The sequence below is a fragment of the Tachyglossus aculeatus genome, chromosome 5, assembly GCF_015852505.1.
Source record: "Tachyglossus aculeatus isolate mTacAcu1 chromosome 5, mTacAcu1.pri, whole genome shotgun sequence".
NCBI lineage: Eukaryota > Metazoa > Chordata > Mammalia > Monotremata > Tachyglossidae > Tachyglossus > Tachyglossus aculeatus.
The window spans coordinates 91,010,261-91,037,279 of record NC_052070.1 but is presented as its reverse complement, the minus strand read 5'-3'; the positions used below and the strand labels follow the sequence as shown (position 1 = coordinate 91,037,279).

Sequence of the window (27,019 nt, the reverse complement as noted above, 5' to 3'; positions counted from 1 at the left end):
AGGAGGTATTTAATCTCCGTTTTACAGATGAGGAAACTGAGGCACAGGAAGGTGAATTGACTTGCCCAAAATCACACAGCAAGCAATTGGCAGAGTCAGAATTAGAACCCAGGTCCTCTTAGTCCCAAGGCCATGCCCCTTCCACTTGGCCATGCTACTTTTCATATTTTCCTTCTCTCCTCCACTACCCCGGTAATTGCTACCAATCAGTGATGATTACCTTTTAGATACAAATCTCTAGCTAGTTATACACTGTCCAAGCAGCAATATTCAAGTATATTCAATGTCCCAGCTTATTGATAAGAATGTGTTATTTGGAATGGGATGAAAACCTTACTGAACTGTGATAATCACCATAAACAACTATGAGTATGAAACTATTACAAGGTAATCACATTTTGTCTCAAATTCATATAAAAAGCCTAATTGGATGGTTTGATTTCTTGAATGCAACTACTATTAATCTATTAGATTGTAAAACCATAGAAACGATTATTAAAGAGAAACTACCTAGGAAAGGTACATTGTCTAAGTACAACTCTTCTCTCAATACCAACCATACCGTGATTTCTGACTTTGAGCTTTTATTTGGCACTTTTCATCTCTAAAGCACAATGTGTGTACATGCCAATATATATATTTCATCAACTACTGTGTAAAAGCAGCATCTGTTGTTTGGGGAAGAGAGAATGTTGTTTGGTGGTTAGTTGTGCAATTTAATGATCCTGAATGTAGTTCTGTGATTCAGCGATCCCAAATTTTGCTCTTTCTTCTGTCACTGACTTAGTCACTGACTGAGTCTTTAGATTAATAACATTGTTTCAGTTTTCACTATATCGACCTAGGGATAGTGACCTCAATTCTCCCTCCCCTGTGTAGAGGTTGAGTGTGTGTGTGTCTGTGTGTGTGTGTGTGTGTTTGGGGGGGGGTTGAAGGTTGAAGGCCCCTGTGTAGATGTTGAGTGTGTGTGTGTTTGTGTGTGTCCATGTGTGTCCGTGGAGGGAGGTGGGGGTGGGGGTGGGGGGTTGAAGGAGGCGTGGAGGGGTGGGGATGTCCAGAAAAGGTACTTTAGGGAAGAAAAGTTCATCTCATCTCTTGAAACGGTTCATGGACACTGGGAAGCACCCACTGATATACAGGGCCATTTTGTGGGATTTGCAGGAATGAGGTAGGTTTTGTCCCCTGTTGGGAGAGTACAATTCATTGCAGTTAGAGGGGCTTTCTTAAAGAACCTGCTACAGGCATGAGACATCAGACCAGCGTGGAATAGTTTCTGTTTTGGCGTCTCGCATGGGACCTAAAGACCCTAAATCTTCACCTCTCTTCTACCATACTCAGGAGCTCCAGGATAGGTCTGGAAGCATCTGAGTTCAGTGTGAATTCTCCTTGGATCCCCACAGATGGGAGGTTTGAAAATCCTAGCAACCTCACTAGGCTTGAGGCCTGGCTGGGCCCCAGACTCAGGAGGCCCCACTGAGATTCAGCAGACCCACCCACCACCATTACGTTCCTGCTATAAGGAAGCCCTCCTACAGCACTACTCCACTACCACGCATCTTCCACCACCACTTTCCTCCTCCACCTCCATTTCTCATCTCCACCTCTAATTCCCATTCCCCCACCTTCACTCCCCTTCCACTGCCTTCCCTTCCCATTCCTCACAATGCCCTGCTGCTCTTCCACCACCCAGAGGGCCTCTCTTCTAGCATCTCCAGTTTTCTGCTGCCACAAGGGCCTGGCCCATTATTGCCACAGGGCCTCATGCTACTGCTGCTGAAGCCACAGTCACTCCTGTGCAAGCTGGGGCTAGTGCTGCAGCCGCTACAAGATTTCATACAAGATTTCAAGAAACAGTGTGGCTCAGTGGAAAGAGCCTGGGCTTGGGAGTCAGAAGTCATGGGTTTTAATACTGGCTCTGGCAATTGTCAGCTGTGTGACTTTGGTCAAGTCACTTAACTTCTCTGTGCCTCAGTTACCTCATCTATAAAATGGGGATTAAGAATGTGAGCCCCACATGGGACAACCTGATTACCTTGTATCTACCCCAGTGCTTAGAACAGTGCTTGGCACATAGTAAGTGCTTAACAAATGCTTTTTTATTTTATTATTATTATAGCCCTACTGCCATGGCTGTAGCCACAGGGTCATCAGCAGAGGTTGGAGCCGCCCCCCAACTCCTGAGTCTGCTGCCATGGCCACAGACAGTGCCACATGGGGATCACAGTCTTAATCTCCATTTTACAGATGAGTTAACTGAGGCACAGAGAAGTTAAGTGACTTGCCCAAAGTCACACAGCTTTCTAGACTGTGAGCCCATTGTTGGGTAGGGACTGCCTCTATATGTTGCCAACTTGTACTTCTTAAGCACTTAGTACAGTGCTCTGCACACAATAAGCACTCAATAAATACGATTGAATGAATGACAAGTGGCGGAGCTGGGATTTGAACCCATGAACTCTGACTCCCAAGCCCGTGCTCTTTCCACTAAGCCATGCTGCTTCTCACACTGATAGGTATATACATGCGTGACAAGTCCCACAGAAGACCTTATACATGACCATATCTGCATGTAACAAATTTAGCAGGATGACAAATATTCTTAGGACTTCAAAACAGTATAGTGGGGCTGAAAAACATTAGGGATTGCGCCCTTAAATTCTGTCCTCTTGTTTGCCTCTTGATTGTCCCAGGAGTCCATTCAATAGTCAGCTGCTGCTACTTTCTTTGTGTGGTGACCATCAGTGGAAAATACTCAGTAGAAATAGTTTTCCATCCCTTGCTGCAAGCTGTCTGTTTTTTCAGTTTGTTTACTGGAAACTTTGCACTCTTCCCAGCCCACCGCTGCTAAAGCCAATCCAAGCAACTGTGGAGTGAACAGGGAATGCAGGAGGCCAAGGACATGAAGGGAAGCGGAAGCATAAAGTGTTTTCTTGTCAGGCAGGTTGATACCATAATCTTGGGGTAGGTTCGGAAGGCATAACTAGTTATACTAAAAATATGGTTCTTGTCTATGGGATACAAAGCCTGTTAAATTAATGTAGCACTTGGTGGTACGCTTGATTTATGTACGTTCAGATCAGCATGGTCTACTGGATAGAGCACAGGCCTGGGAGTCAGAGGGTCTTGGGTTCTATTTCCGCCTCTGCCATTTGTCTGCTTTGTGACGTTGGCCAAGTCATTTAACTTCTCTGGACCTCAGTTTGCTCACCTGTAAAATGGGGGATCAAGACCGTCAGCCTTATGTGGCACAGGAACTGCATCCAACCCAATTATCTTGTATCTACCCCAGCTCTTAGAACAGTGCCTGGCATGTAGTAAGCCCTTAACAAATACCATCATTATGATTATTATTACCGAAACATTACCTCATAAAACCGGTCCTGCACAGATGCAGCTGTTGAAATGAGGACATACGATCAATTAGTTGTATTTATTGCGTGCCTACTGTGTGCAGAACTCAGTATTAAGCTCTTGGGAGAGGACAATAGAACAGAGTTGGTAGACATGTTCCCTGCCCATGTGGACCTTACAAACCTAGAGGGAGGAGCTTACAAGGAGGAGGGTGGCAATATCTATATCTGTCTGTATATATACAATGTAGACTGTAGACTGTTTAGAGCGTAAACTCGTTGTGGGCAGGGAGTGTGTCTGTATAGTTCTCTATACAAAGTAAGCGCCCAATAAGTACGATTGAATGAATGAAATATGATTAAATACATTATTGGCTATATATACTGAATATATTCATACAGGTGTCACTTCAAGATACATCATTACACACATACAAAACAGGAGAGTGAAAATGACTTAGGGAGGCAGCGAAGAGAAAACTGGAGAGAGGAGACGTCAAAGAAATGAGAGCACTTATTACACTTAATTATTGCCCTTGTGATTTTATGTTGTTTTGCTATTTTTTAATTTCAATCTTCCTTCACATATCCTTTTCTGTCTCCCTCTCAGTGCCCCTCTACCCCCTCCACATACACAAACTTATATACAATTTGCGTATTTGGAGATTGGGAGACTCTCAGGGGTCAGTGCTTAGTACAGTGCTTTTCACGAAATAGGTGCTCAGTAATTACTATTGAATGAATGAATCAAGAATGGAACAGAATAGAGTAAGGAAACTGGAAGCTTCAAGGAAGCAGTCTTTATTAGTGGAAAGAGCATGGATGGGCCTGGGAGTCAGAGGACCTAGGTTCTAATACCGGCTCCGCCTTGTATCTTCTGTATGACCTTGGCCAATCACATAACTTCTCTGTGCCTCAAAACATGTTATTTCTCCTACTTAGGCTGTGAGCCCCAAGTGGGACCTAATTATCTTATATCTATCCCAGTGCCTAGTACAATGATTGGCACATAATGAGCATTTCATAAATGCCACAATTGTTAAAGAAGCTGTACTTGAGTAGAAGCAGCAATGCTTAGTGGATAGAGCACGGGCCTGAGAGTCCAAAGCTCAAGTGTTCTAATCCTAGCTCCGCCACTTGTTTGTTTTGGGACCTTGGGCCGTCACTTCACTTCTCTGTGCCTCAGTTACCTCATCTGTAAAATGGGAATTGATATTGTGAGCCCCACTTGGGACAGGGACTGTGTCCAACCTGATGTGCTTGTATCCACCCCAGCGCTTAGTACAGTTCTTGGCACATTGTAAACACGTAACAAGTACCACAGTTATTATTGTTATTATTATTGCTGTCTCATGGGTTTTCCTCGAAATTTCCCAGTGTATCTTGCGAAACTTCAAGGTGCCATCTTAAATTTGACCTTCCCCTGCTCCCCTTGAAATGAGGTTATACCCTATTTCTTAAAACTTTACCTCAGGTTAGGTTCCAGGGCTTTGTCCAAATAAAGCCTGTAAATTGCACAGTGAGGGAGCACTGCTAGGAATAGTCCACAAAAGGTCCACTGAAGCCACATAATTATGATTATCACTGAGAGAAAATATGTGAGTCCAAAAGAAATTAGAGTATTATTGAGTTCATTTAATTCCTTTTTCATTTTATAAAAATTGACAACTTTGCCATTGTACAATAAAAAGAACTCTTTCTCTTTAAACTTTTATATTGCATTTGCTCTATCAAATAAAGAAAAATTGTCACTTTGAAAATAAACAATACCTTGGAGTTACCTAGCAATTTTCCAATTACCAGTGGGTGTCACTATATACCGTTGGTGAAGTTACTCTAAATATGATGAATTTGTGATTTAAGTGGCTTTAACCTTTGTCATATTAATGAATTTTCTGCCTATGTAAAGTTAGAAGATAGTTAAGTCCCAAATAAGATTATTGGACTGTTGAGGCGAAAATAATAGTATTGTATCACATTAGTATATGAAGAGCATTTCATTTTGGCTCATTAGATAGTTTAGATCAGTTTACTACTATTATCAGGGCCAAAAAAAGATTAGATGTGAAGAACACACATTTTCATATTTTTAAATTTGTCTTGGATCCACCTAATTGCCATGTCATTACCTCCTGCCATTATTTAACAGATTCATTGTCTTTTTTATCCCATTCTTTTCTTTGTTCTTTGTGAAAAGTGCCTGCAAAAGCAATAAAACATGCTGTTTATTTCAGTAGTCCCTCCCCCAAGATGAAAAAGAGAGATTTAAAAGGCATTGATGCTGTTCTAAATATGTGGTGGGATTATTCGCTAAAATCCTCCCCTTCCTTTCCATCCAAACTGCTACCACATTAATGCAAGCACTTATCTTATTCCTCCTTAATTATAGTACAGGCCTCCTTGCTGACCTCCCTCCCTCCTGTCTCTCCCCACTCCAGTCCATACTCCACTCTGTTGCCTGGATCATTTTCCTTCAAAAATGTTCAGACCATGTTTCCCCACTCCTCAAGAAACTCTGGGGGTTGCCCATCCACCTCCACATCAAACAAAAACTTCTTACCATTGGCTTTAAGGCACTCAATCACCTTGCCCCTTCCTACCTCACCTCGCTACTCTCCTACAACCCAGCCAATGCACTTTGTTCCTCTAATGCTAACCTTCTCACTGTGCCTCGATCTCATCTATCTCACTGCCGATCTCTCGCCCACATCCTGCCTCTGGCCTGGAATGCTCTCCCTCATATCAGACAGATAATTGCTGTTCCCCCCAATTCAAGGCCTTACTGAAGGCACATCTACTCCAAGAAGCCTTCCCTGACTAAGCCCCCCCTCCTCTTCTTCCACTCCCTTCTGCATCACCCTGACTTGATCCCTTCATTCATTCTCCTTCCCATCCCCACAGCAAATATGTACATATCTGTAATTTTTTTATTTAATGTCTGTCTCCCCCGCTAGACTCTTTGTGACTCTTAGCTCTTTGTGCACAGGGAATGTGTCTTTTTGATGTATTACACTTTCCCAAGTGCTTAGTACAATGTTGTGCACACAGTAATCACTCAATAAATACGATGGAATGAATGAATTAGTCTCTTAATCTAGCTGGGGAGCCGCTTCTCAACAATCCTTAGGTCTTGTTGCCTCAGTCGCAGATATGAGAGTCCATCGAATTTTTTCCATTTTTACCATTTCTACCAAAGTGCTAACCTGGAACTATTGTTTTGGGCTTAGAGTATTTTCCCAAGTTGGGTGGAAAGGGGCAGGGAGCAGGCAGTGGCAATTGACTGGGAGCGGAATTCCCTCTGCCTGCTCACCCCTCCCCCCAAAAAGGCTCTCCTGTTCCATCCCAGCGGTTAGTTGGACCTGCAAGCTAGGAAAAGCAAAGGGAGGACAGGGGACGTGATAATAGCTGCCGCTAAAGTTAAAATAAAAGTTAAAAAAAAGAACAGAAATACTGTAAAGGACAAAGGGAATATAGGGGGAACCAGCAAGATGGTGTGAACAATTTGAACTGCAGAGTGGGAAGGCAGGACTTCAATATCATTTTTACTCAACTGTCATTTTACTCAGCTGTCATTCAAGTTCGTTCTGAAGTATATTGTAATTTATAATATGTAAGTGTGTTGGAAAATGTACCTCCGTGATGCAACAATACCTTATTCAACCATATTTTCAAGGAATGTAACCTGGTTGTGATGTAGATTTTGTCTGTAATAATAATAATAATAATAATAATGGCATTTATTAAGTGCTTACTATGTGCAAAGCACTGTTCTAAGTGCTGGGGAAGTTACAAGGCAATCAGGTTGTCCCTCAGGGGGCTCACAGTCTTAAGCCCCATTTTACAGATGAGGTAACTGAGGCACAGAGAAGTTAAGTGACTTGCCCAAAGTCACACAGCTGACAATTGGCAGAGCCAGGATTTGAACCCATGACTTCTGACTCCAAAGCCCGGGCTCTTTCCACTGAGCCATGCTACTTCTCTACTGGGAAGTACCTGAAAATGTGTTGTACAAAGTGATTGATTCTAAAGGTTTCTAGAGGAGTTACAGTGAAGATAAATAAAAGGTCCAAAATCATTCCAAACAATCTTTTTTCAAAGTGGGTGTTTTTTTCAGGTTCCAGACAGTGAACTGTACCATTACTCCTTGTCCCCAGGCCCAATTTTAAAATTTTCGTCAATTTCTCATTTTTCCCCTGAAAGAGGTGGGCAGGGAATGTGTCTCCCAATTCTGTTATATTGTATTCTCTGAGCACGCAGTACAGTGCTCTCCACACAGTAAGTGCTCAAGAAATGCAATAGATTGATTTATTTTTAAAAAAACACATTTTAGTGACCTACATTTGACATAGGTTTATATTGGCTATTCTGACTAATCAAATGTGTTGGTAGGTTGACCGTCATCTCAGTACTTAATTTGTTTCTGCAGTTTTCCTTCTATGTCACAGTGGCTAGTATGTGCTGGATCTTGTGATACTTTTTAATTAATCTTTTACTGTTCAGTCAAATTTTTTGAGCAATTACTTTGTGAAGAGCACTGTACTAAACAATGAGTACCAAGGAAATGCTTTCTATTGCAAGGTCCTAGTTTCTCCCTTACCAGTTTACCTAGGCAATTGCCTGCACATCACATTCTTCCCTTTTGATTAACATTAAGAATGTTTTAAATGCCAACTTGTACTTCCCAAGCGCTTAGTACAGTGCTTTGCGCACAGTAAGCGCTCAATAAAAGCGATTGATTGATTTAAATGAATCAATCATTGGTATTTATTTGAGCACTTATTGTGTGAAGAGCATTGTACTAAGTGCTTGGTAGAGTAGGTATAGACCATCTCTGCCCACAAAGTTTACAGACTAGAGGGGAAGATGTGTCTATAAGCTGCTAAAATACTTGGGATTTATTGGGACACACCTGGCTTTATAGCTCTTTTTAAATTCCATGGAAATGCTACTCATATAAATAATTTGAGGCCCATAGCTTCTTTCTTTATTCTTTCATATCCACATGTAAATATTAGGGGCTAACTGGAGGTCCGAAGAGAATAGTTATGGGATATTATCTAGCCATTTGCTGATGAGCTGAGAGGCAGTTGTGTCATTATTGCTATTACAATTCTACGACTGAAAATAGAATGAAAATTTCCTTCTTATTCTAATTCAGTCTGCACATCCCACAGTCTGGATGAAAACTGTCCTTACATGGAAGGTGAAGATTCAAAAATTTATAATGCATCACATACTCTCTTTCAGTCAGATGTACTTTTCCATTCAAGTAGATTCCAAAGCCTCCTCTTCTCGTAATAACTGCCACCTCACTTTTCAAGAATGAAATACACAGTATAGGAATGTTCAGTAAAGGATTTTGGAATATATCTGTGGAAAAAAAAAAGACCTAAGTAGTGGGCTAGGATTTTGCCCATCCAGCCTGCTATATGTTTACTGTCACTGTTTGTCAGCCTTATGGAATGAAGCCAGGAAGTGATGTTAAGGAGTAGAACATGAAGGACTTTTAAAACATTAATCCTCACAATACTGCTGAGATTATAGTCTTCATTTTACAAATGGATAAATCCCAGCAGAAAATATTAAGCTTAGCCAAAGCCATCATAGGAGATGGTATGTGAGTTGAGGTCTAGATCTTTTCCCCAGTCAGTGCTGAGGTAGCCTAAATCTCTGTTCATGCCCCTAGGTTTGGGGTTTTGATTAACCTTGAAGTTACTAAATCTTTCTGCAGGTCATATTTGAGTAAGAATTTTCCACTGTTTTCCAGCCAAAAGGAGAAATAGTAACTTCCTAAGGCGGTTTTTTTTTTTTTCCCTCTCCCTCTTTCTCTACACTTTACTAGAGTTGTTGAGTTTAAGCTAGTCTTTCTGTAAGACTATGTGGTCATTCATATTAAAGTTGCCTGAAAGCTCCTGTTTCACAAATAATACTGAATTTTCTTTCCTTCGACATCACCTGTCTATCCACAGATTTAGAGTTGGCTGCTCAAACTTCAGGCATCTAGGATCTGTTTTTTTTTCCAGTCTCATTCTAGCTCTAATTGACAGATTGCAAATATGGGTGTCAGCAGGAAATGCCCTGGCCCCAGTGCAGTCCTACACCAGCATAAAAGTAAATTGGGGATGTTTGTAAAAGACATCTTTTACAAATCCTACAGATTTACACGTGGTGAATATATAACACGTTTTCTCCCTGTTACGAAAAGTGTAAGCCTACTGGTATATTGGCAATCTGTGGAAGTGATAACAGCTAACCAATCATTCATTGATTCAGTCGTATTTATTGAGCACTCACTGTGTGGAGAGTGCTGTACTTAGCTCTTGGTAGAATACAATACAACAAAAACAGACACATTCCCTGTCCACAACAAGCTTGCAGTCTAGAGCAGGGGAAACAGACAGTAATATAAATAAATGTTACAGATGTGTACATAAGTGCTGTGGGGCTGGGAGGGGGAATAACAAAGGGAGCAACTCGGCAATGCAGAAGGGAGTGGGAGAAGAGGGAAGGGGGGCTGCTTAATCAAGGAAGGCTTCCTGGAGGAGATGTGCTTTCAATAAGACTTTGAAGAGGAGGGTAGAGTAATTGTCGGTCAGATTTGAGGAGAAAAGGGGTTCCAATCTCCAGAGACCACTTTAGATGTATTACAGTGCTTACCATCATCAAATACTTATTTGCATGGATCAATAATTGATGTTCTGTTTACTTCCTGTTCTCCTAAATACTCTGTCTTTAACACTCTCTGCCTCGTGTATTTGAATGAACCTCTTCTTTTGTGTGTCCTTGAATGCATTCATTGGTCTCTGAGAAAGTTATCCCCATAGTATATATACCCTCTCATGGGATTTCTTATAAACATGTTTCAGGCATCTTTGTCATATTGTGTAAATATTTACGTCTGTGCGTCCATTTGGGAGTGTCTGATGCTTGTGTCTCTCACTCTTGATTGATTGAGTGAGTGAGTGAGTGAGTCAGTGCATGCATGGTCCTGGTTTCCTGAGGTCAGGTTGGACTAGAGAATGCCCCTTTCCCTACTCCAGGTAGTCATGGGGTTGCAAACATGCAAGGTCTGGACCCTATTGTCTGGTTTGGCTACCTGATAGAGGAAACACCCTGGTGGAATTCAGGTTTTACCTTTAGCATGCTAAAGTGTGGCCTCAGTGCCACCAAAGCAGGGGATTTTGGGTCTCATTCAATCCTGTTTTGCCCAACCCTAAGGTCAGCAGACGTAGAACATGCCAACATCCAATTTCTGCCTAATCCCTGTCCCAAGTGACTTCTTCTAGATTTGAGATCACTAGGCTTCTGGAATCTGCCAACACATCAATTGTGTTCAGCTGTTTGAGCTCCCTTGAATATGTGGTTTTTAAAAATTTCCTGTTATTACCTATTCAAATTAAATATAGCGTGTCTTAAAAATGATGGGTGACCACTGGAAGGAATGAAAACTACTCTGAAAACCCAGTGGTGACAGCAATGAAGAAGTGAAGTCTCTGTCCACCCTCACTTCACTGTTGTAGAGCAGTAGGTGTTAAGAATTTTGTTTCCCTGAGTTTCCCTCCCGCTACCATCATTTTTCAATAGTGATTACTTTGTAAACAGAGGACTGACTGGGTTCTGTGCCCCGTAGGGCAGTCTGGTTGCTCCTCTCAACAGATCTGTAGGGTGCTAAGGTGAGATGGATAAGAATTTAGCCAATGTTTTCATTTGTAGTCATATTTTTTAAAGGCTTGACTGAAAAATGTCATAAAAGATATCCAGGAACAATACAACTTAAGCTTGTCTTGTAGTCAAATATTTCCCAAGTTGAAAATGTGTCTTTAGTAAACACGTAAACAAGTAAAAATGATTGAGAGTTCTTGTAAACTTTTCCTTTAATTATGTTCATTTTTCCCCTTGAGCATTGTTTATTTGGTATAATTTGTGAGCATGGTTCTCATTTAGGTGATATATTTAGGTGTAAATTCCAAGGAAATCCAGTATTCAGAAAATCTGCATGGTTTTTTGTTCACTTTGAGGAAGAAAATGCATTTTTGTTGCCGAAGATTAGCGGTGTAGAGTAAAGGACATCATTAACTTTTAACTGAAGTTGCACCCACTCGTTAAACACCCTGGGAAATATTTTTGAAAGACCTTTATCTTCTTGCATTTGATATGAGCATGAGTGAACACAGTTTCCAAATCATAGATGCCCTAATACTGAGGACACCAAATAAAGTTTAGCAATCTTACATGAGTTAAACTGTATGTTGGTATATTAATACCTTTTCTTTTTGCTAATAGCTTTGTAAATGTCTTGCTCTCTTTAGCTGTGGCTCTCCCATTCAAGTTTCAGAAGTGAAGCTGCTTTCCTTCTCGTCAGGGCAGTTAACTGTTTTCCTCCCCATGGAGATTAAGTCTATAGGGGCAGAGACAGATCATGTCCTCCCTCTTCAGGAGTTAGCCATGAGAAGTCTGCACAACACCTATTATGGGTTTCTCAAAGGTAGATTGCATTTATTAATGTATTCAATTATTTTTGTAAAGATGTGATTATGATATTTTTGTGATATTTTAGAGTTATGTACAAGACAATTGTCTGTTGGGAATAGTATATTTGGCTGTGTGTCAAGGTGGTCCTTGCATGGAAGTGATCAGCACAATGCTTAATACCTTTAAGTGCTCAATAAATGCTACTGATAGAGTCATGCCTAAAAAGTTATGTTCTTCATGAATTTAAATGGTCTTCGGTGAAATGGAAAAGAAAAGATTGATCCTTGAGGGAAGGTGGGATATATCTCTAATAGTCCAACGCCTTGTCGCATCAACTAGTCTTATATGGGCAAATTGGTATTCATTAGATAGAGGAAATGTTCAACCATTGGTAATTCTGTTCATGATGGCTGAACTCTGATTTCTGCCCCAACTGAAAATCTTTGTTGAGAGCTAGCTCATGGTTCCTCTGCTTCTGTAACATGCCACCCACATGAGTCACTTGTATTTGGGTGCAACTTGAAAGGTTTAGGTTTCAAAAGAGATAAGGCAATAGTGTAAGGAAGATAGCCTCAAAGAATGGGATAAGATGGAGTTGTACATTAGGAATAATGATGAGCCCTGGTCTTGAGATTTGGGGCCCAAGAACCTGTGCAGAGGAATTGATTATAGTGCCTATGGCTTGGGCAGCACCATTCCTGTGTTTTCAGCCCAGCCAATCATGTTCCCTCTAGGGCAGATTTAAGTAACCAAAGAGGAAAATGTGAATCAGTTGATAGCCCTTTTTATGTCATTTACTCTCTTTTGATTTAGAAAACAATGCAAAGCAAACATTGGAAATTAACACTTTAGCTCAAAATATTTTTTAAAATAATTAAAGATAAAAGAAGGGCAGTGATGCACCCTTTATGGAATTATGAACTATGAAATACAGAATTAGGCAAATTCTCAGTTTGAAACGAGAGAATAGTATTGCCTAGAGAATTAGTTCTTCACTGTTCAGAGTGAATTTGGGGTAAGTTTCATTTCTCAGGGGTCACCTCCCTCTATTTTGGATAACCTGATCATTTATTCAACAAAGTTGAATTTGTGTCCATGACAAAACTATACTAATATATAGTGTTTATAGAGTTTCTCCCATGTGTTCTAATGAATGTAGCTAGTACCAGATTTCACGGAGAGAGGGATGTTAGTTTTAATTTCTTCCTTATTTTTTAACTTCATGCAGGGTATTTTAATTTTAGCCAATTTTTAAATGCATGCAAATACAGGGTTAACTTCCTGGCCAAAATTCGTTGTTTGCTACTTATAGTAGAGAACTTGAAAGGCCCTACCATTTGGTCTTCAGTCCTCCAGTCCCAGTCCTCTCTTTTTTTCCACTTACTGAAATAGTTTCTTGATGAACTATACAATTTTATACTTAAATGGACTTATTAACAGATGAGGGCTTTAATTAATGAAAGTAATACAAACCATTACATTTATGTTATTACTATATTAAAAAGAGTGAATTTTTGTTGGAAAACTTGCTACATATATATGATAGATATATATGTGTGTTTCATGTAGTTTTTTTAGATATTTTTATTTTTATCTCCATCCCACATCCAATGTGTCATTTTATATCTAATATTATAACTCATTTACTTTTTATCCTTGTTCAGATTAAACTTTGAACAGCTTTTATTGAGAGTTTTTAATCCCATCAAGAGACAACAGAAAGACTCTTCCTTAAAATTCCACAAACATTTTAGTATTGAACAACCAAATGACTTAGATTATCAAAGACATTCAAATTTATAGAGAAAAGCTTCATTCAGTTGAAGTGTCTTTTTGAACTTCTGTGTCTAACTTTGGTGGGGTTTTTTGTTTTGTTTTCTAGATTTGAACTTCTTGTCTCCAATCTCATTACCCAAAAGTCTCTTGGAGCTGCTGCATTGTCCTCTGGGACACTGTCACCGATGTAGCCAACCTATGTTTACTATTGTCTACCCTAAGCTCTTTCCCTTGAGAGAGACTCCAATGGCGGGGCTGCACCAGGGGTAATTATGCTGTAACATACAGTGTGTCTTCAAACCTTACTTGGGGTCAACTGGGAAAAACAAAACACAGATATAGAGAATAAGTAGCCTTTTTGGAGCTTAGCTCTTAACTATTCTTTCCAAAGTGTACAAATCAACATATTTAACACGGTTAGCCAGAAGTCACATTTCTTGACATTTGCTTGTTTTGTTGTATACAGCAATCTTGAAAGACTACATTGTAGAATATTAATTGTATTCCTCAACCCCATTTTTGCACTGTTCATAAAGCCTCCAGGTACTGAATTGTACTAGGTATGAAAAAAATAAAATATCCCGTTATGTAATGAGACTAAAGCTGCCCTCTCTGTAGTAGATGTTGCTAAGAGAACAGTCTATGGCAGATCAGATAATCCACCCCCTGTTTTTTTTTCTGTGTTTTGAATCTTCAACTCTTCCAAATGGCATTCACTTGCCACTTTCTATTCCTTGGCATGCTGCCTTGAAATTTGCTCTGAGTTTTCAGTATGTAAAAAAAACCCACTGATATTTTTGTAAATAGAATTAGACCTATAACACATTAAATATGAAAAAGACCTTGAAAATATAAGGATTGTATCCTTTGAATTTTCCTGATTTCCATAAGAATTTGTGTAATGTTCAATTACCCCAGCTCAGTGCGTGTTTTCCATTTCATTACTGAGAGATGGGAGAAAAGAAAAGAAGTATAGAGTAGGTATTAGGTTTTTTAAAGTCATAGCACCTTTTTTAGGTATATGTTTTTTCTGAATGGATCTTTGAGCATTTTTTACTTAAAAATATGAGACAGAGAGTAAGTTCATGAGGATTCTAGAGAATTCTCATCAAATTTGTTTAGCTGTTAAAAGGCAAAAAAAGGAAAAATTAAAAGTAGATATATTGTCCTTAGAGAAATGGCTGAGATTGAGTGGTCAAATGAAAGGACAGTAAACATACACTATCTTAGATTACATATATTAATAATAAATAATTCAATAAAATTACTATTTACTGAGCCCTAAACCTCTCAACAGTTCTATGAGGCAGGGCAGTATTTTCTTATCTGTGTATACTGAAAAGGAGATGGAGCCACCAACCTGTAAAGTGGTATGCAGAGGCCCACACAATAAGTTAATGGCAGGGCTTGGGTTAGAAATTGAGAATTTGTTGCTTCCATTTGAGTCCACCGGGCCCTGTTACTGCCCATGTTACCATGGAGATGGTAATAAAAGCATTCACTGCAGTTTCTCTCTTGGTCATTTAGAGTACTTTCTTTGTGATTAAAAAAAAGGTACTCATTTTGAATCTTCAATGCTGAGTCGAAATGAAGTTAATTTTTTTCTTCTGTCGTATCTTGCAGATGGTCCTGTTGATATTAATTTTTAAAATTACCTTTTTTGCATATGATAAAATAGTTTTCATTTCCTAATATCAATTAATGTGTCAAGCTGGCATTTGGAAAAAAGAATGAACATATGGGGTACTCTTCCAAAATAACAAGTTCTAGAAAATTGTTGGCTCCAAACTATATGAAACTCACAGAAAAAATTGAAATTACACAAGTTAATATTTTTATAAATAAAAGTCAATGCTTAGTGTAACTTGGGCTGGGAAACCAGTTTCTGCAGAAAATGCAATGGCCTCTGGAAAATAGACACAAAAATCAGCTAGTTGCCATATGCCTTCATTGTTAGTGCCACTTTTCAGAGCATACTGTTTTTCTTGGGACTACTCGGTTATTTTATCTTGTCCTGCTATGGTTCCATTGAAAAGTATTCTTTATTCCACTCATTGTAGTCCAAGGACATTGCTTTCTCCTGCCTCTAAAATAATTATGGTATTTCTTAAGTGCTTACTATGTGCCAGGCACTATACCAAGTGCTGGGGTTGATGAAAGATAATTGGGTTGGACACAGTCCCTGTCTCTCACAGGACTCACAATCTTAATCCCCATTTTCCATATGAGGTAACAGGCACAGAGAAGTGAAGTAAATTGCCAAAGTCACACAGCAGACAAGTGGCATAGCCAGGATTAGCCAGGTCCTTCCGAGTCATATGGTTGAATAAAAAGAAGTCTGAGCCCCAGGGGACCCTGCTGGGACAGCACCCCCTTTCTCCGCCACCCCCATTGCCTGCACTATACAGGCATATTCTACAGTTTAACCCGATTACATGCCTAGAAAATTGTAGTTGTATCCTGAATGATTGTACCATGGGATACATTTTCCTAAAGACTTTCATTCTCCGTCTAGACTGTAAGCCCATTCTGGGCAGGGAAAGTATAATAATAATAATAATAATGATGATGATGATGGTATTTGTTAAGTGCTTACTATGTGCAAGTCACTGTTCTAAGTGCTGGGAGGATACAAGGTGATCAGGTTGTCCCGCGTGAGGCTCACAATCTTACAGATGAGGTAACTGAGGCACAGAGAAGTTAAGTGACTTGCCCAGAGTCACACAGCCAGTAAATGGCGGAGCTGGGATTAGAACCCACGACCTCAGACTCCCAAACCCATGCTCTTTCCACTGAGCTATGCTGCTTCTCAAGTATCTACCATCTCTGTTGTATTGTAATCTCCTGAGTGCTCTGCACACAGTAAGCACTCAGTAAATACCAATGATTAATTGAATAATATTATAAATTAGGATCCATTTCCAGAACCTCAGGAAAAAGAATTAAAAAATCCTTCATGTCCTATATACTGTAATGATAGATGTCACTAAGGGGTTGGGTAACATGTATAAAAGTAATTCACAGCAAAACCTCACAATATTAAAAATGAGGATTTGTAATATGATTATGAATCTATAAGAGGCTGCAGAAATAGAAGTTTGTACTGACTGAGGGTGTGATTTTTCAACTTCAGTGAAGTGTCCAGTTCAGGCTCCTGCTTTTTTTTTTTCCTTCTCACAAGACCTTGTAATGGTCTAAATCATTGTGATCGCCTCGATGCACCTGTGATATTTCCCATCACTTCAGAGGAGTTTTTGCCCTTCATTTAACCCGTGTTTATGCAAGTTGCAGCCACTGTAGGGCAGTCCAGAGAAAAACCACTTGTGGCCTTTTGATCACCTGGGCCCATTTGGGGCATAGTCCGGTCGGAGGGCAGGTCTTGAATTCAAAGAACCAAGCAAGGATTGTGTTACCTGCTGCCAACCTGGGAATATCTACAAGGGCAACCTTTCCCAATTAGAACTGCATCATAGGCAAGGTGGACTTTGGGTTTATTTCTCTTATCCATTTAGGAAGCGCTCCATCTAGTGTGCTCCAGTAATGTCCAGGTGATGTGCTAGTCTCCCTCTTCCTCCTTCCCTCCCCCCACAAAACGTGCCCTCAGCGGCCTCTTGGGAGGTAAGCTAATTGCCTCAATTCCCTCTATTCCCTCCTGAAAGGAGTAGCATCCTCTTCCCAGAGTAGTGAGTTCACACAGAGACTGCCTTCATTATAACAAAGAGATATTACAGTTTTTACTCTATACACAAAACTATTCAAGTCAGACTCTTAAGGTTTTCCACAGTAGTGAGTATGGAAGTTATTGGCAAAGGTACTTAGGCAGCAGAGACTTTAAAACAAAATCCTGATTTGACTACAGACTAGGCAAAGCCTAATGTCTTTAACCTAGATTATCTCATAAATTAGCAACATCCAAGTAGCTTTTCTCTTTTGTGGAAGGCCTTCAAGTTGATTCCTCAGCCAAGGCAAGCGTCTTCGGTTTTGAGAAAGTGGGCAAGAGGATGTCTGTTCTGTTTTTCTCTTCTCCTCTTCTCTCCATCTTCTCACCTCTGCTTAGTAGCAGTCCTTCCTTGGAATCGACTGGGTTCTAGCCAGTGATATTATCAGATAAACCAGCTCCTCTAAGAGTGGTTGACAGGACAAATGGATTTCCCCATATGGCTTTGCACCTCCTGGCAGTTACCTTCTGCTCTGTGCAGTCCCAGACCATCACAGCACTTTGAAACCCTCTCTTCTTTTTGGTCTTCTTCAATTATACTTATAAATCCATCTGCTTTCTTGGAGAATGATGTAAGATTTTAAAAATTCCAATTATTTTAGATGGTGGCCAAGGAACTATAACTTCTCATCAGTTCTGGCATCTTGCATAATGCATGGGATTGTGGAAGTTCAGTGATGTTCACATTGGTTAACAGTCTCTCTGAATGAGATGGTATTAACTCCTCAACTTCTTTTCCTATGACATTTTTAAGTATTTACTGTGTGCTAGGTACTGAACTAAGTATTGGAGTATATAACAAGCAAATCGGGTTGGACACAGGTCATGTCTGTCATGGAACTCGCAGTCTCTGAGGCACAGAGAAGTTAAGGGCCCTGTCCAAGGCCATAGAGCCAGGATTAGAACCCAAGTCCTTCTGACTCCCAAGCCCATGCTCTACCCATGGAATCATATCTATTGTATATATTGAGTGCTTTTGGTGTGCAGGGCATCATTAGGCCATACTGCTTCTCGTACACATTCTTTAATTTTGGTGGCTATTGAATTTAACATATTATTTGTCTGCTCAAGAGTCTCTTCATTGCCTTCAAAGTCTGATACAAACTGTGGACAGAACTTGCTCCAAGACCATTGATCGTTGATTACTTAACCTCAGCCCAGGTGAGGAGTGTGCCAGAAGAGATTTATTTACTTATGGCTTGACCATAATGCCAGGATCAGTCAGGCGTATGTGTGAGATAAGACATCAAACAACAAAGGTTGTATTTATTCACTCATTCAATCGTATTTATTGAGTGCTTACTATGTGCAGAGCACTGTACTAAGCACTTGGAAAGTACAATTTGACAACAAAGACAGTCCCTACCCAACAATGGGTTCACAGTCTAGAATGGGGAGACAGACAACAAAACAAAACAAGTAAACAGGTGGCAATACCATCAAAATAGATAAATAGAATTGGGGTTTATTGTGGGTAGTAGACTTATAAGTAGACTTATGAAATCTGGTAGAAATCACTTCATCCCTTGCTAATTTGTACCAAAGATTGTCCATATTAGCAACGCAGCTGTTAAGCCCCACCCAAAACTTATTAAATAAGATTGTCCATATACTTTTCCAGTTTAATTCTTCCTCTAGTAATTCAATTACATTTTTTTAAATGTGTCTCTTAACCCTACGCTGCACTGTCTCTCTACTGAGTGATAGTGCCCTTGCACTTGGATTTGCTCCCTTTTTCCACCTGTCCCTTAGCCCCACAGTATTTATGTACATAATTTATTTATATTAATGTCTGTCTCCCCCTCTAGACTGTAAGTTCATTGTGGACAGGGAGCATGTCTACCAACTTTTTTATATACTCCCAAGGACTTAGTACAGTGCTCTACGCACAGAAAACATTCAATAAATACGATTTATTGATTGATGGTTCACCACTTTTCATCTTCCTTTTTCTTCATGTCAGTAAAATCAGTGACCAGTAGATACTTAAGAGCACTGTATGCAATATTTTGTTTTTCTAGCAAAATCGAAGACAAAGTTGTTGGATGTTGTTCTAAAACCAAAGTTCTGGAAAATTATTATTCCAACTTTAACTCACAGAATATTTTATACAGCAGGCTGGCTCTGACAGCCTGACACTACTGATGGCGAGATTTTTATCCATGTGTGTAAGTGTGACATATGAGCAACCAGCAATCCCCTCTGCAGTGTGAACACATAAAGGTCATGCTTTGCTTTGCTGTTGCATTTGTGATTTCCAGTGCCTGGATCTGCAGTATATACTGCCGTAGCTTACCAGAATTGTATTAAAACCTCAAATCAAAAGGAACTACCCCAGCCCTAAATACCTCAAACAGACTAGTGTGCTGGCTGCTTTTATCTCCCAGTACTTCCCAGGCATGCTAAAGTGACTTATGGTTGTGCTTCATTGTCTCTTTGAATTTTTTTTTTCTATCCTTCATACTTATGGTAAGTAACCACAATTAGCTCATGGTACAGTGCCTGATATCCATCCTCCTGCCATATCCCTCACAGGAAATCTGTATCGTGATGAGCATTGGAATGCAGAACTTAATTTTTATGCCAGCTTGAAGCATAGTGCTAAATTATTCTCCCAAAGGATTCGGTTTTTCATTTAATTTTTTATCCGCTTTTCATTAGAAAGAATACTAACCTTAATCGTTTCTGTGTTTTTTTATGGTATTTGTTAAGCACTTTACTATGTATCAGGCACTGTACTAAGTGCTAGGATACATATAATAAGTGCTCAATAAATAAGACTGAATATAAATTAATTAGATTGAACACAGTCCCTGCCCACATGGGGCTCACAGTCTTAATCCCCATTTTACAGATGAGGTAACTGAGGTACAGAGAAGTTAAGTGGCTTGCCCAGGGTGACACAGCAGACGTGTGGCGGAGCAGGATTAGAATCCAGGTCTTTCTGATACCCAGGCCAGTGCTGTGTGCACTAGACTGCACTGCTTCTCGTGGCTGGATCACCAGTGAAAATCCCTGGTTGGATTTAGAGACTCCTGAATGCAAGCTGGCACATAGCTGATTTCTTCACACGTATTTTTTGTCCACACTTTGCTGATTATGAAAAGTGGTTCAGAATCATTCTCTTGACTTTGTGTATGGGTGTTTTTTTTCCCAGCAGGGACCGAGGAAGGCCCAAAGAGTTGGTGAACCTAAAGTGAATTCCCCAAAGTCACTTAGAGCCAATTTTACCACTCTTTCTCCCTGTGAACTAATACTTTTGCTGGTAGATTTTCCAGATGGGGCATCCTGATTCAAATCTGAACAAATCTTAGGTGCTGCCTTGAGTTTGTATATGAGTCAGGAATATGCTTTTTGTTTTCAGTCAAGCAATGAAAATATATAGGAAAGTCCCTTATTTCTTCAGTCATATTATTCCTGCAGGCTCTATTTGTGTCAAAATTACTCATTTAAAAAATGAACAATATCAATCAATGGTAGTTATTGAGTGCTTACTATGTACAGAGCACTGTACTAAGCTCTTGGGAGAGTGCAGGACAACAGAATTAACAGTCACATTCCCTGCCCATAACAAACTTACAGTCTAGCTTAGGAGGCGGACATTAATTTGAATAAATAATTTAAATGTTTCCCATCCATCCTAGGTAATGGTTGCTGAAATGCTCTTATGCCTGTCTCTGTAACTAATGGTATTCTTAGTTATTTTCTAAACTACCAAATTTTCTGTGTTAAGAAATAGGAATTGGGAAAATTCTCCATTCTTGACTACATCACAAACTTCCATTTTACAAGTATCTCCTTTGATGCTGCAAGATATTTGATGCTAAGGTTCTTCTGAAATGATCTGGCCTGTTACCATGTCCATTATTTTAAGTAATACTATTTAATTTCACTTAATTTTGCCTATAGATAAATTATCATGTCACTTTCATTCAATCATTCATTCACTTGTATTTATTGAGTGCCAACTGTCTGCAGAGCAGTGTACTAAGAGCTTGGGAGAGTACTGTACAACAATAAGTAGAAACATTCTCTGCCCACAAAGGTTTACAGTCTAGATGCGGGGAGACAGACATGAATCAGGCAGAAACTCCTCACCCTGGGCTTCAAGGCTCCCCATCACCTAGCCCCCTCCTACCTCACCTCCCTTCCCTCCTTCTACAGCCCACCCCGCACCCTCCGCTCCTCTGCTGCTAATCTCCTCACCGTACCTCGTTCTCGCCTGTCCTGCCATCAACCCCCAGCCGACGTCATCCCCCGGGCCTGGAATGCCCTCCCTCTGCCCATCCGCCAAGCTAGCTCTCTTCCTCCCTTCAAGGCCCTACTGAGAGCTCACCTTCTCCAGGAGGCCTTCCCAGACTGAGCCCCTTCCTTCTTCTCCCCCTCGCCCCCCTCTCCATCCCCCCATCTTACCTCCTTCCCTTCCCCACAGCACCTGTATATATCTATATATGTTTGTACATATTTATTACTCTATTTACTTATTTATTTATTTTACTTGTACATATCTAGTCTATTTTATTTTGTTAGTATGTTTGGTTTTGTTCTCTGTCTCCCCCTTTTAGACTGTGAGCCCACTGTTGGGTAGGGACTGTCTCTATGTGTTGCCAGTTTGTACTTCCCAAGTGCTTAGTACAGTGCTCTGCACATAGTAAGCGCTCAATAAATACGATTGATGATGATGATGATGAATACAAATAAATAGAGTTACAAATATGTACATAAGTGCTTTGGGGCTGGGAGGGAGGAAGAGCAAAGGGAACAAGCCAGGGCAGTGCAGAAGGGATTGGGAGATGAGGAAAGGTGGGTCTGAGTCTGGGAAGGCCTCTTGGAGGAGTTGTGCCTTCAATAAGGCTTTGAACCAAAATAAACAAAATGAAGTCTAAATATTTTTGGTATTATATGCGTTTGATAGAGTTTTATGGTAGCATGCAGATAAAAACACCACAGGAACTAAACCATAAGTATCATGTAAGTCAGGTCTCTTTAAGTGAGTGAAAATACTCCTTTCCTACATGTCAGTTTTAGAAGTGTGAAATGAATCTCTTCTGTGAAATGGCTTACAATTACCATAACTATTTTTCTTTTTTTGTGAAATGATTTAGCCATCTGAGCTCCAAAAAGTCCTTGCAGTTTCAGGCCAGTTTGTGTTTCAAGACCATTTCACAAGTTATGTAAAAATTTAAAAATGAGTAGCTGAAAGCAATAAAATTTTCAAAATTGAGGCATTTTATCCACTAATAATGGAGAATCATAATCCTGTGCCTCAAGCTTTGTACAGAAAAACCCAAAAAACCAGAAACTTCATTCAGTGCCAAAAATGTATTTAATTTACCAGAAGTTAAAAACTAAAAACTACCACATTTCCAGTAGTAATGGTTTGTAATGTTACAAGAAGAAAAATGTAATTCATTCCATTTTGCTGATTCTAGAAGATAGGCAATTTTTCTAAGGTTTCTTTGCAGGATCTCCTGCTGAGCCTCTGTAGTGTAATGCTTTTCTGATTATATGGAATACAATTTCATGAAGTCAAAACAACTTATGCAGTCTGAATTTGGTCAGAAGCCAGAAATCTGCATAAGTCTTATTTTAGAAATGCTTTCTTAAGAAAGCTGTGTTCTTGTAAAGAAAGAAGTGTTCAACTTGTTCTTTATACATTTTAACTATCAGATGTCAAAGTCAAAGAAGTTTTATGGAGGTTTCAGGTTCTTTCTCATACTGTTAAAACTTGAAATATTTAAAAGTTTTATTTTTAACATAAAATAATCATCTTTATGGAAGCTTATCCTATGTTATCCATTTCCTCAGGTTTCATTATGAAAGTGAGTTACAAGTTTCATACCATGAAATGGCAGCAATTTTGAAATTTATATTAGTATAACTTTTACTGTGTAACAAATTACTTTATGTAGTGTCAAATGTATGGCCTAAATGGAACATTGATTATTTAAAATAAATATTTTTAAGAATCAATAAATTTTTAGTGGGGATTAACTTCCATAAAGCACTCTTTCTTTTAGTCAAATTCAGCAGTTCCTAGGATTTTCATTTCCTGGCCCTGGCCATAGCCATCAGCTACATCAATGTAGTGGGTTATATTGGAAATATGATTCTGATCATATCAAATTAACCCAAGTAGCCCTCATCATGATATATCTCAGTGGCCCAGCACTGCCGTGAGGGCTGGGTTCACTATTGGATTGAAGTACAGGGTTTTTTAAGCAATCTTTTTACCTTGCACTCCTTTGTGCTGATATTTATTGAGCAGTGTTTATTGAGCAGTTACTGTAGGGAAAATGCTTTATTAACCACTTGGGAGAGTACGATACAACAGAGTGGGTAGACATGTTCCCTGTCCACAACAAGCTTACAGTCTAGTGGGGGAGACAGACATTAATAGAAATAAATACTTTATAACATGTAATTTATAGATATGTGCATAAGTGATGTGGGACAAATATCAAATATCCAAAGGTCACAGATCCAAGTACATAGATGGTGCAGAAGGGAAAGGGAACTAAGGAAAAAGAGGACTTAGTCAAGGAAGGCCTCTTGGAGGAAATATGACCTTAGTAAGGCCTTAAAGGTGGAGAGAGTGATAATCTGGCATATGTGTGAGGGGAAGGGAGTTCCAGGCCAGAGGGCAGATGTGGAAAAGGGTCAGCGGCGAGATGGACGAGTTTAGGACCGTGTGAGCAAGCTAGCGCAAGCAGAGCAAAGTGTGATGGCTGGGCTGTAGTAGTTCTATGAGGTAAGGTAGGAGGGGGAAAGCCTGTTGAGTATTTTAAAGCCGATGGTAAGGAGTTTCTGTTGACTCATTCATTCATTCAATCCTATTTTTTGAGCGCTTACTGTATGCAAAGCACTGTACTAAGTGCTTGGGAGATACAGTATAGCAACAGACACATTCCTGCCCACATAGGACTCATGTGTGGAGGTTGATGGGCAACCACTGGAGATTCTTGAGGAAGGGGGAGACATAGGCTGAACTTTTTTATAGAAATCGATCTGGGCAGCAGAGTGAAGCATAGATTGGAGTGGAGAGGGACAAGAGCCAGAGAGGTCAGTGAGGAGACAGGTGTAGTAGTCAAGGCGGGGTAGGATAAGTGTTTGGATCAGTGTGTTAGCAGTTTGGATGGCAAGGAAAAGGTAGATTTTAGCAATGTTCTGAAGGTAGAATAGACAGGATTTGATTACATTGAATATGTGGGTTGAATGAGATGAGATTTTTCTATCAATTGTATTTATCGAGCACTTACTATGTGCAGAGCACTGTACTAAGAACTACAGAGAGTTCAATGTAATAGAGTTGGTAGATTTGTTCCCCTCCCACAATGAGCTTACCGTCTAGAGTTGAGGACAATGCCAAGGTTATGGGCTTATGAGATAGGGGTGAACAGTGGTATTATCTACAGTGAAGTACTATTGTTTACAATGATTTGATTTAAAAATTAATGTGAAAAATTTGAAAAGCAAGTTGAGGCTGATCACCCATAACGTGTGTGAACTGATGGATTAAACTTGAACAAAAGTTTGGGTCTGGCCTGTTGGTCTGTACAAGCACATATAGGCAGAGTAAATAATAATAATGGTATTTGTTACACGCTTACTATGTGCCAGACACTGTATTAAGTGCCGGGGTAGATACAAGCAAATCGGCTTGGACACAGTCCTGTCCCACAAAGGGCTCACAGTCTCAATTCCCATTTTACAGATGAGGTAACGAAGGCACAGAGAAGTGAAGTGACTTGCCCAAGGTCACTCAGCAGACAAGTGGTGGAGTCAGGACTAGAACCTATGGCCTTCTGACTCCCAGGCCCTTCATGTATCTACTGCGCTATGCTGCTTCTTAAATCTATACCTAACATCAGACAAGACGAGACACTATTTTGCTGTGGCATTGCTACTTTAGAAGTCTGTAGGTGAATCTAAGTTGGTATACATGGGGGTAGATTCAATCAGATCTACCAAGTTTGGAGTGTTAATCCCATTATATTGGCCTAGTTGGGGTGACGGCGAAAGGCCTACGATGCCAGCTTGACAAAGACCTGGTGATTTTATCCACAAAGTAATAGGGAAAGGAAGTGGAGAGAATGCCCATGGATTAAAGGATGAGGGGCTGGATATAGAGATAGAAGGGGTAGATATAGGGATCCAGCCTCCTACAAACTGAGTCCTAACCTTTCATCTGACTCCAGGAAAAGTTTATACTCTTAAGCAAGGCAAGTCTTGTCTCCCAGCCCTCCTTCTAATTTCATATAGAAGACCTGTGATGAGCTTCTGTCTCACCATTGTGTTTTGGTCTTTCTTTAGTTTTATCAGAGTACATTAAAAGGATATTAAAGAGAATGGTTCACCGTTTTATTTAAGCTGTTTACCTCTCAGGGATATAGCACCTTATGTAAAAACAGCACACCCCACCTAACTGATGCTCATTTCAAAAATGGCATTCTAATGTGTGTCATTTCAATTCCTTCATTTTCACAATCCAGAAAATTGTCATCTGTGAAAGGAAGCCAGTAGCTTTAATCTTGCTCTGACAACTGTTTTTCTTTCCCTTTTTTCTTTTTCAGGAGGACAACTGTTAGTTTTGTGGCATACTGCTGCTCCACCCAGTGTCTGCAGACTTTTGACCTACTGAGTTGATAAACACTTAAAACTACTCAGGAGTGCTGCCAGCTTATATTTGAATTAGACTGCATTTCCCATTGGATACTGGAATATTGTTTATGTGCCAAAGCAGCAGAAGTGCCCAGTCAGGAACACTAACAGGCACTTAAATCCTGCCCTATCAAATTTGGATGACTGCAGGAGTCTTTTGGAAATGTAATGATCAAGCTTTAGAGCAAGAATGCCTTCCCTCCTCCCACAGTTTGGAATATAATCCAAAAAATTTCAAGGAGCCTCGGTCTCTCCAGTGTTTTTCTTTTTATGCCAATGTGTTTTCATATGTGAGATGCTGAATTTGATGTTTCCGTTTGTCTAATTTAAATCCAGTTTCAAGGTTTAACACACAATACCTCCAGTAACAGTCCATTATGGGTCTCGAGTATTTCTATAGAGGATTTCTATGGTTTCTTTTCCTTTTTGTTTTTTTCCTTTTTGGGTTCAGTGCCATGATTCTCAACTGAAATATGTTTGATCAGCCTTTTTCTTCTGCTCTATCTCCCAGTATTAGGGGTGAGTCGAAAACATACTACTACATTTGAGCTTCCTTTTAGAACCTCAATATGGAGCTGATTCAGCTTTCTTTTGAAAATCAAGGTTTTAATATTGAAATGCAGGGTTTTTTAACCAATCTTTTTACCTTGCACTCCTTTGTGCTGATAGTTACTTTTGGGAAAAGTATTGTTATGTGTTACTTTTTTCATTTTTTTTAACTAAATCAAATTATTTCAGTAAAAAACATTCTCAAGTGCTTAGTACAGTGCCTTGCACATAGTAAGTACTCAATAGATATCATTGATTGATTTATCAATTGTAATTATTTGCTATCTCATAATGAGAGCACAAGCAGGAAGAGTTTGAAGTACATGGCTAAAAATGCTGATCTTTGGTTTTTAGACTTCCACTTTTTTGAATTAACCAAAAATAGGGGAGACTAGATAACTCAAATATCTATCACCTTTGGTGGTCGTCTTATCATGTCCATGATTATTATTATTGCATACATTTTTATTACCTTTGTGATATTTTCTGTATG

The 27,019-nt window shown here is 39.7% G+C and overlaps 1 protein-coding gene across 4 annotated transcripts in view; it reads left to right on the top strand.

Annotated features, from left to right (window-relative positions):
- LRRC28 (leucine rich repeat containing 28) overlaps window positions 1-26,215 on the top strand; it is a 113,125-nt gene extending 86,910 nt beyond the window's left edge. For 3 of the 4 annotated variants that reach the window (XM_038746302.1, XM_038746303.1, XM_038746305.1), the window contains 3 exons: window positions 11,660-11,835; window positions 13,705-13,864; window positions 25,890-26,215. In XM_038746302.1, the coding sequence (XP_038602230.1) occupies window positions 11,660-11,835; window positions 13,705-13,864; window positions 25,890-25,962 (409 nt within the window). In that variant the 3' untranslated portion in view covers window positions 25,963-26,215. Of the gene's footprint in view, window positions 1-11,659; window positions 11,836-13,704; window positions 13,865-18,387; window positions 18,478-25,889 lie in introns of all 4 variants that reach the window. The other variant, XM_038746304.1, reaches the window with a different exon arrangement.
- The last annotated feature ends 804 nt before the right edge of the window (window positions 26,216-27,019 follow it).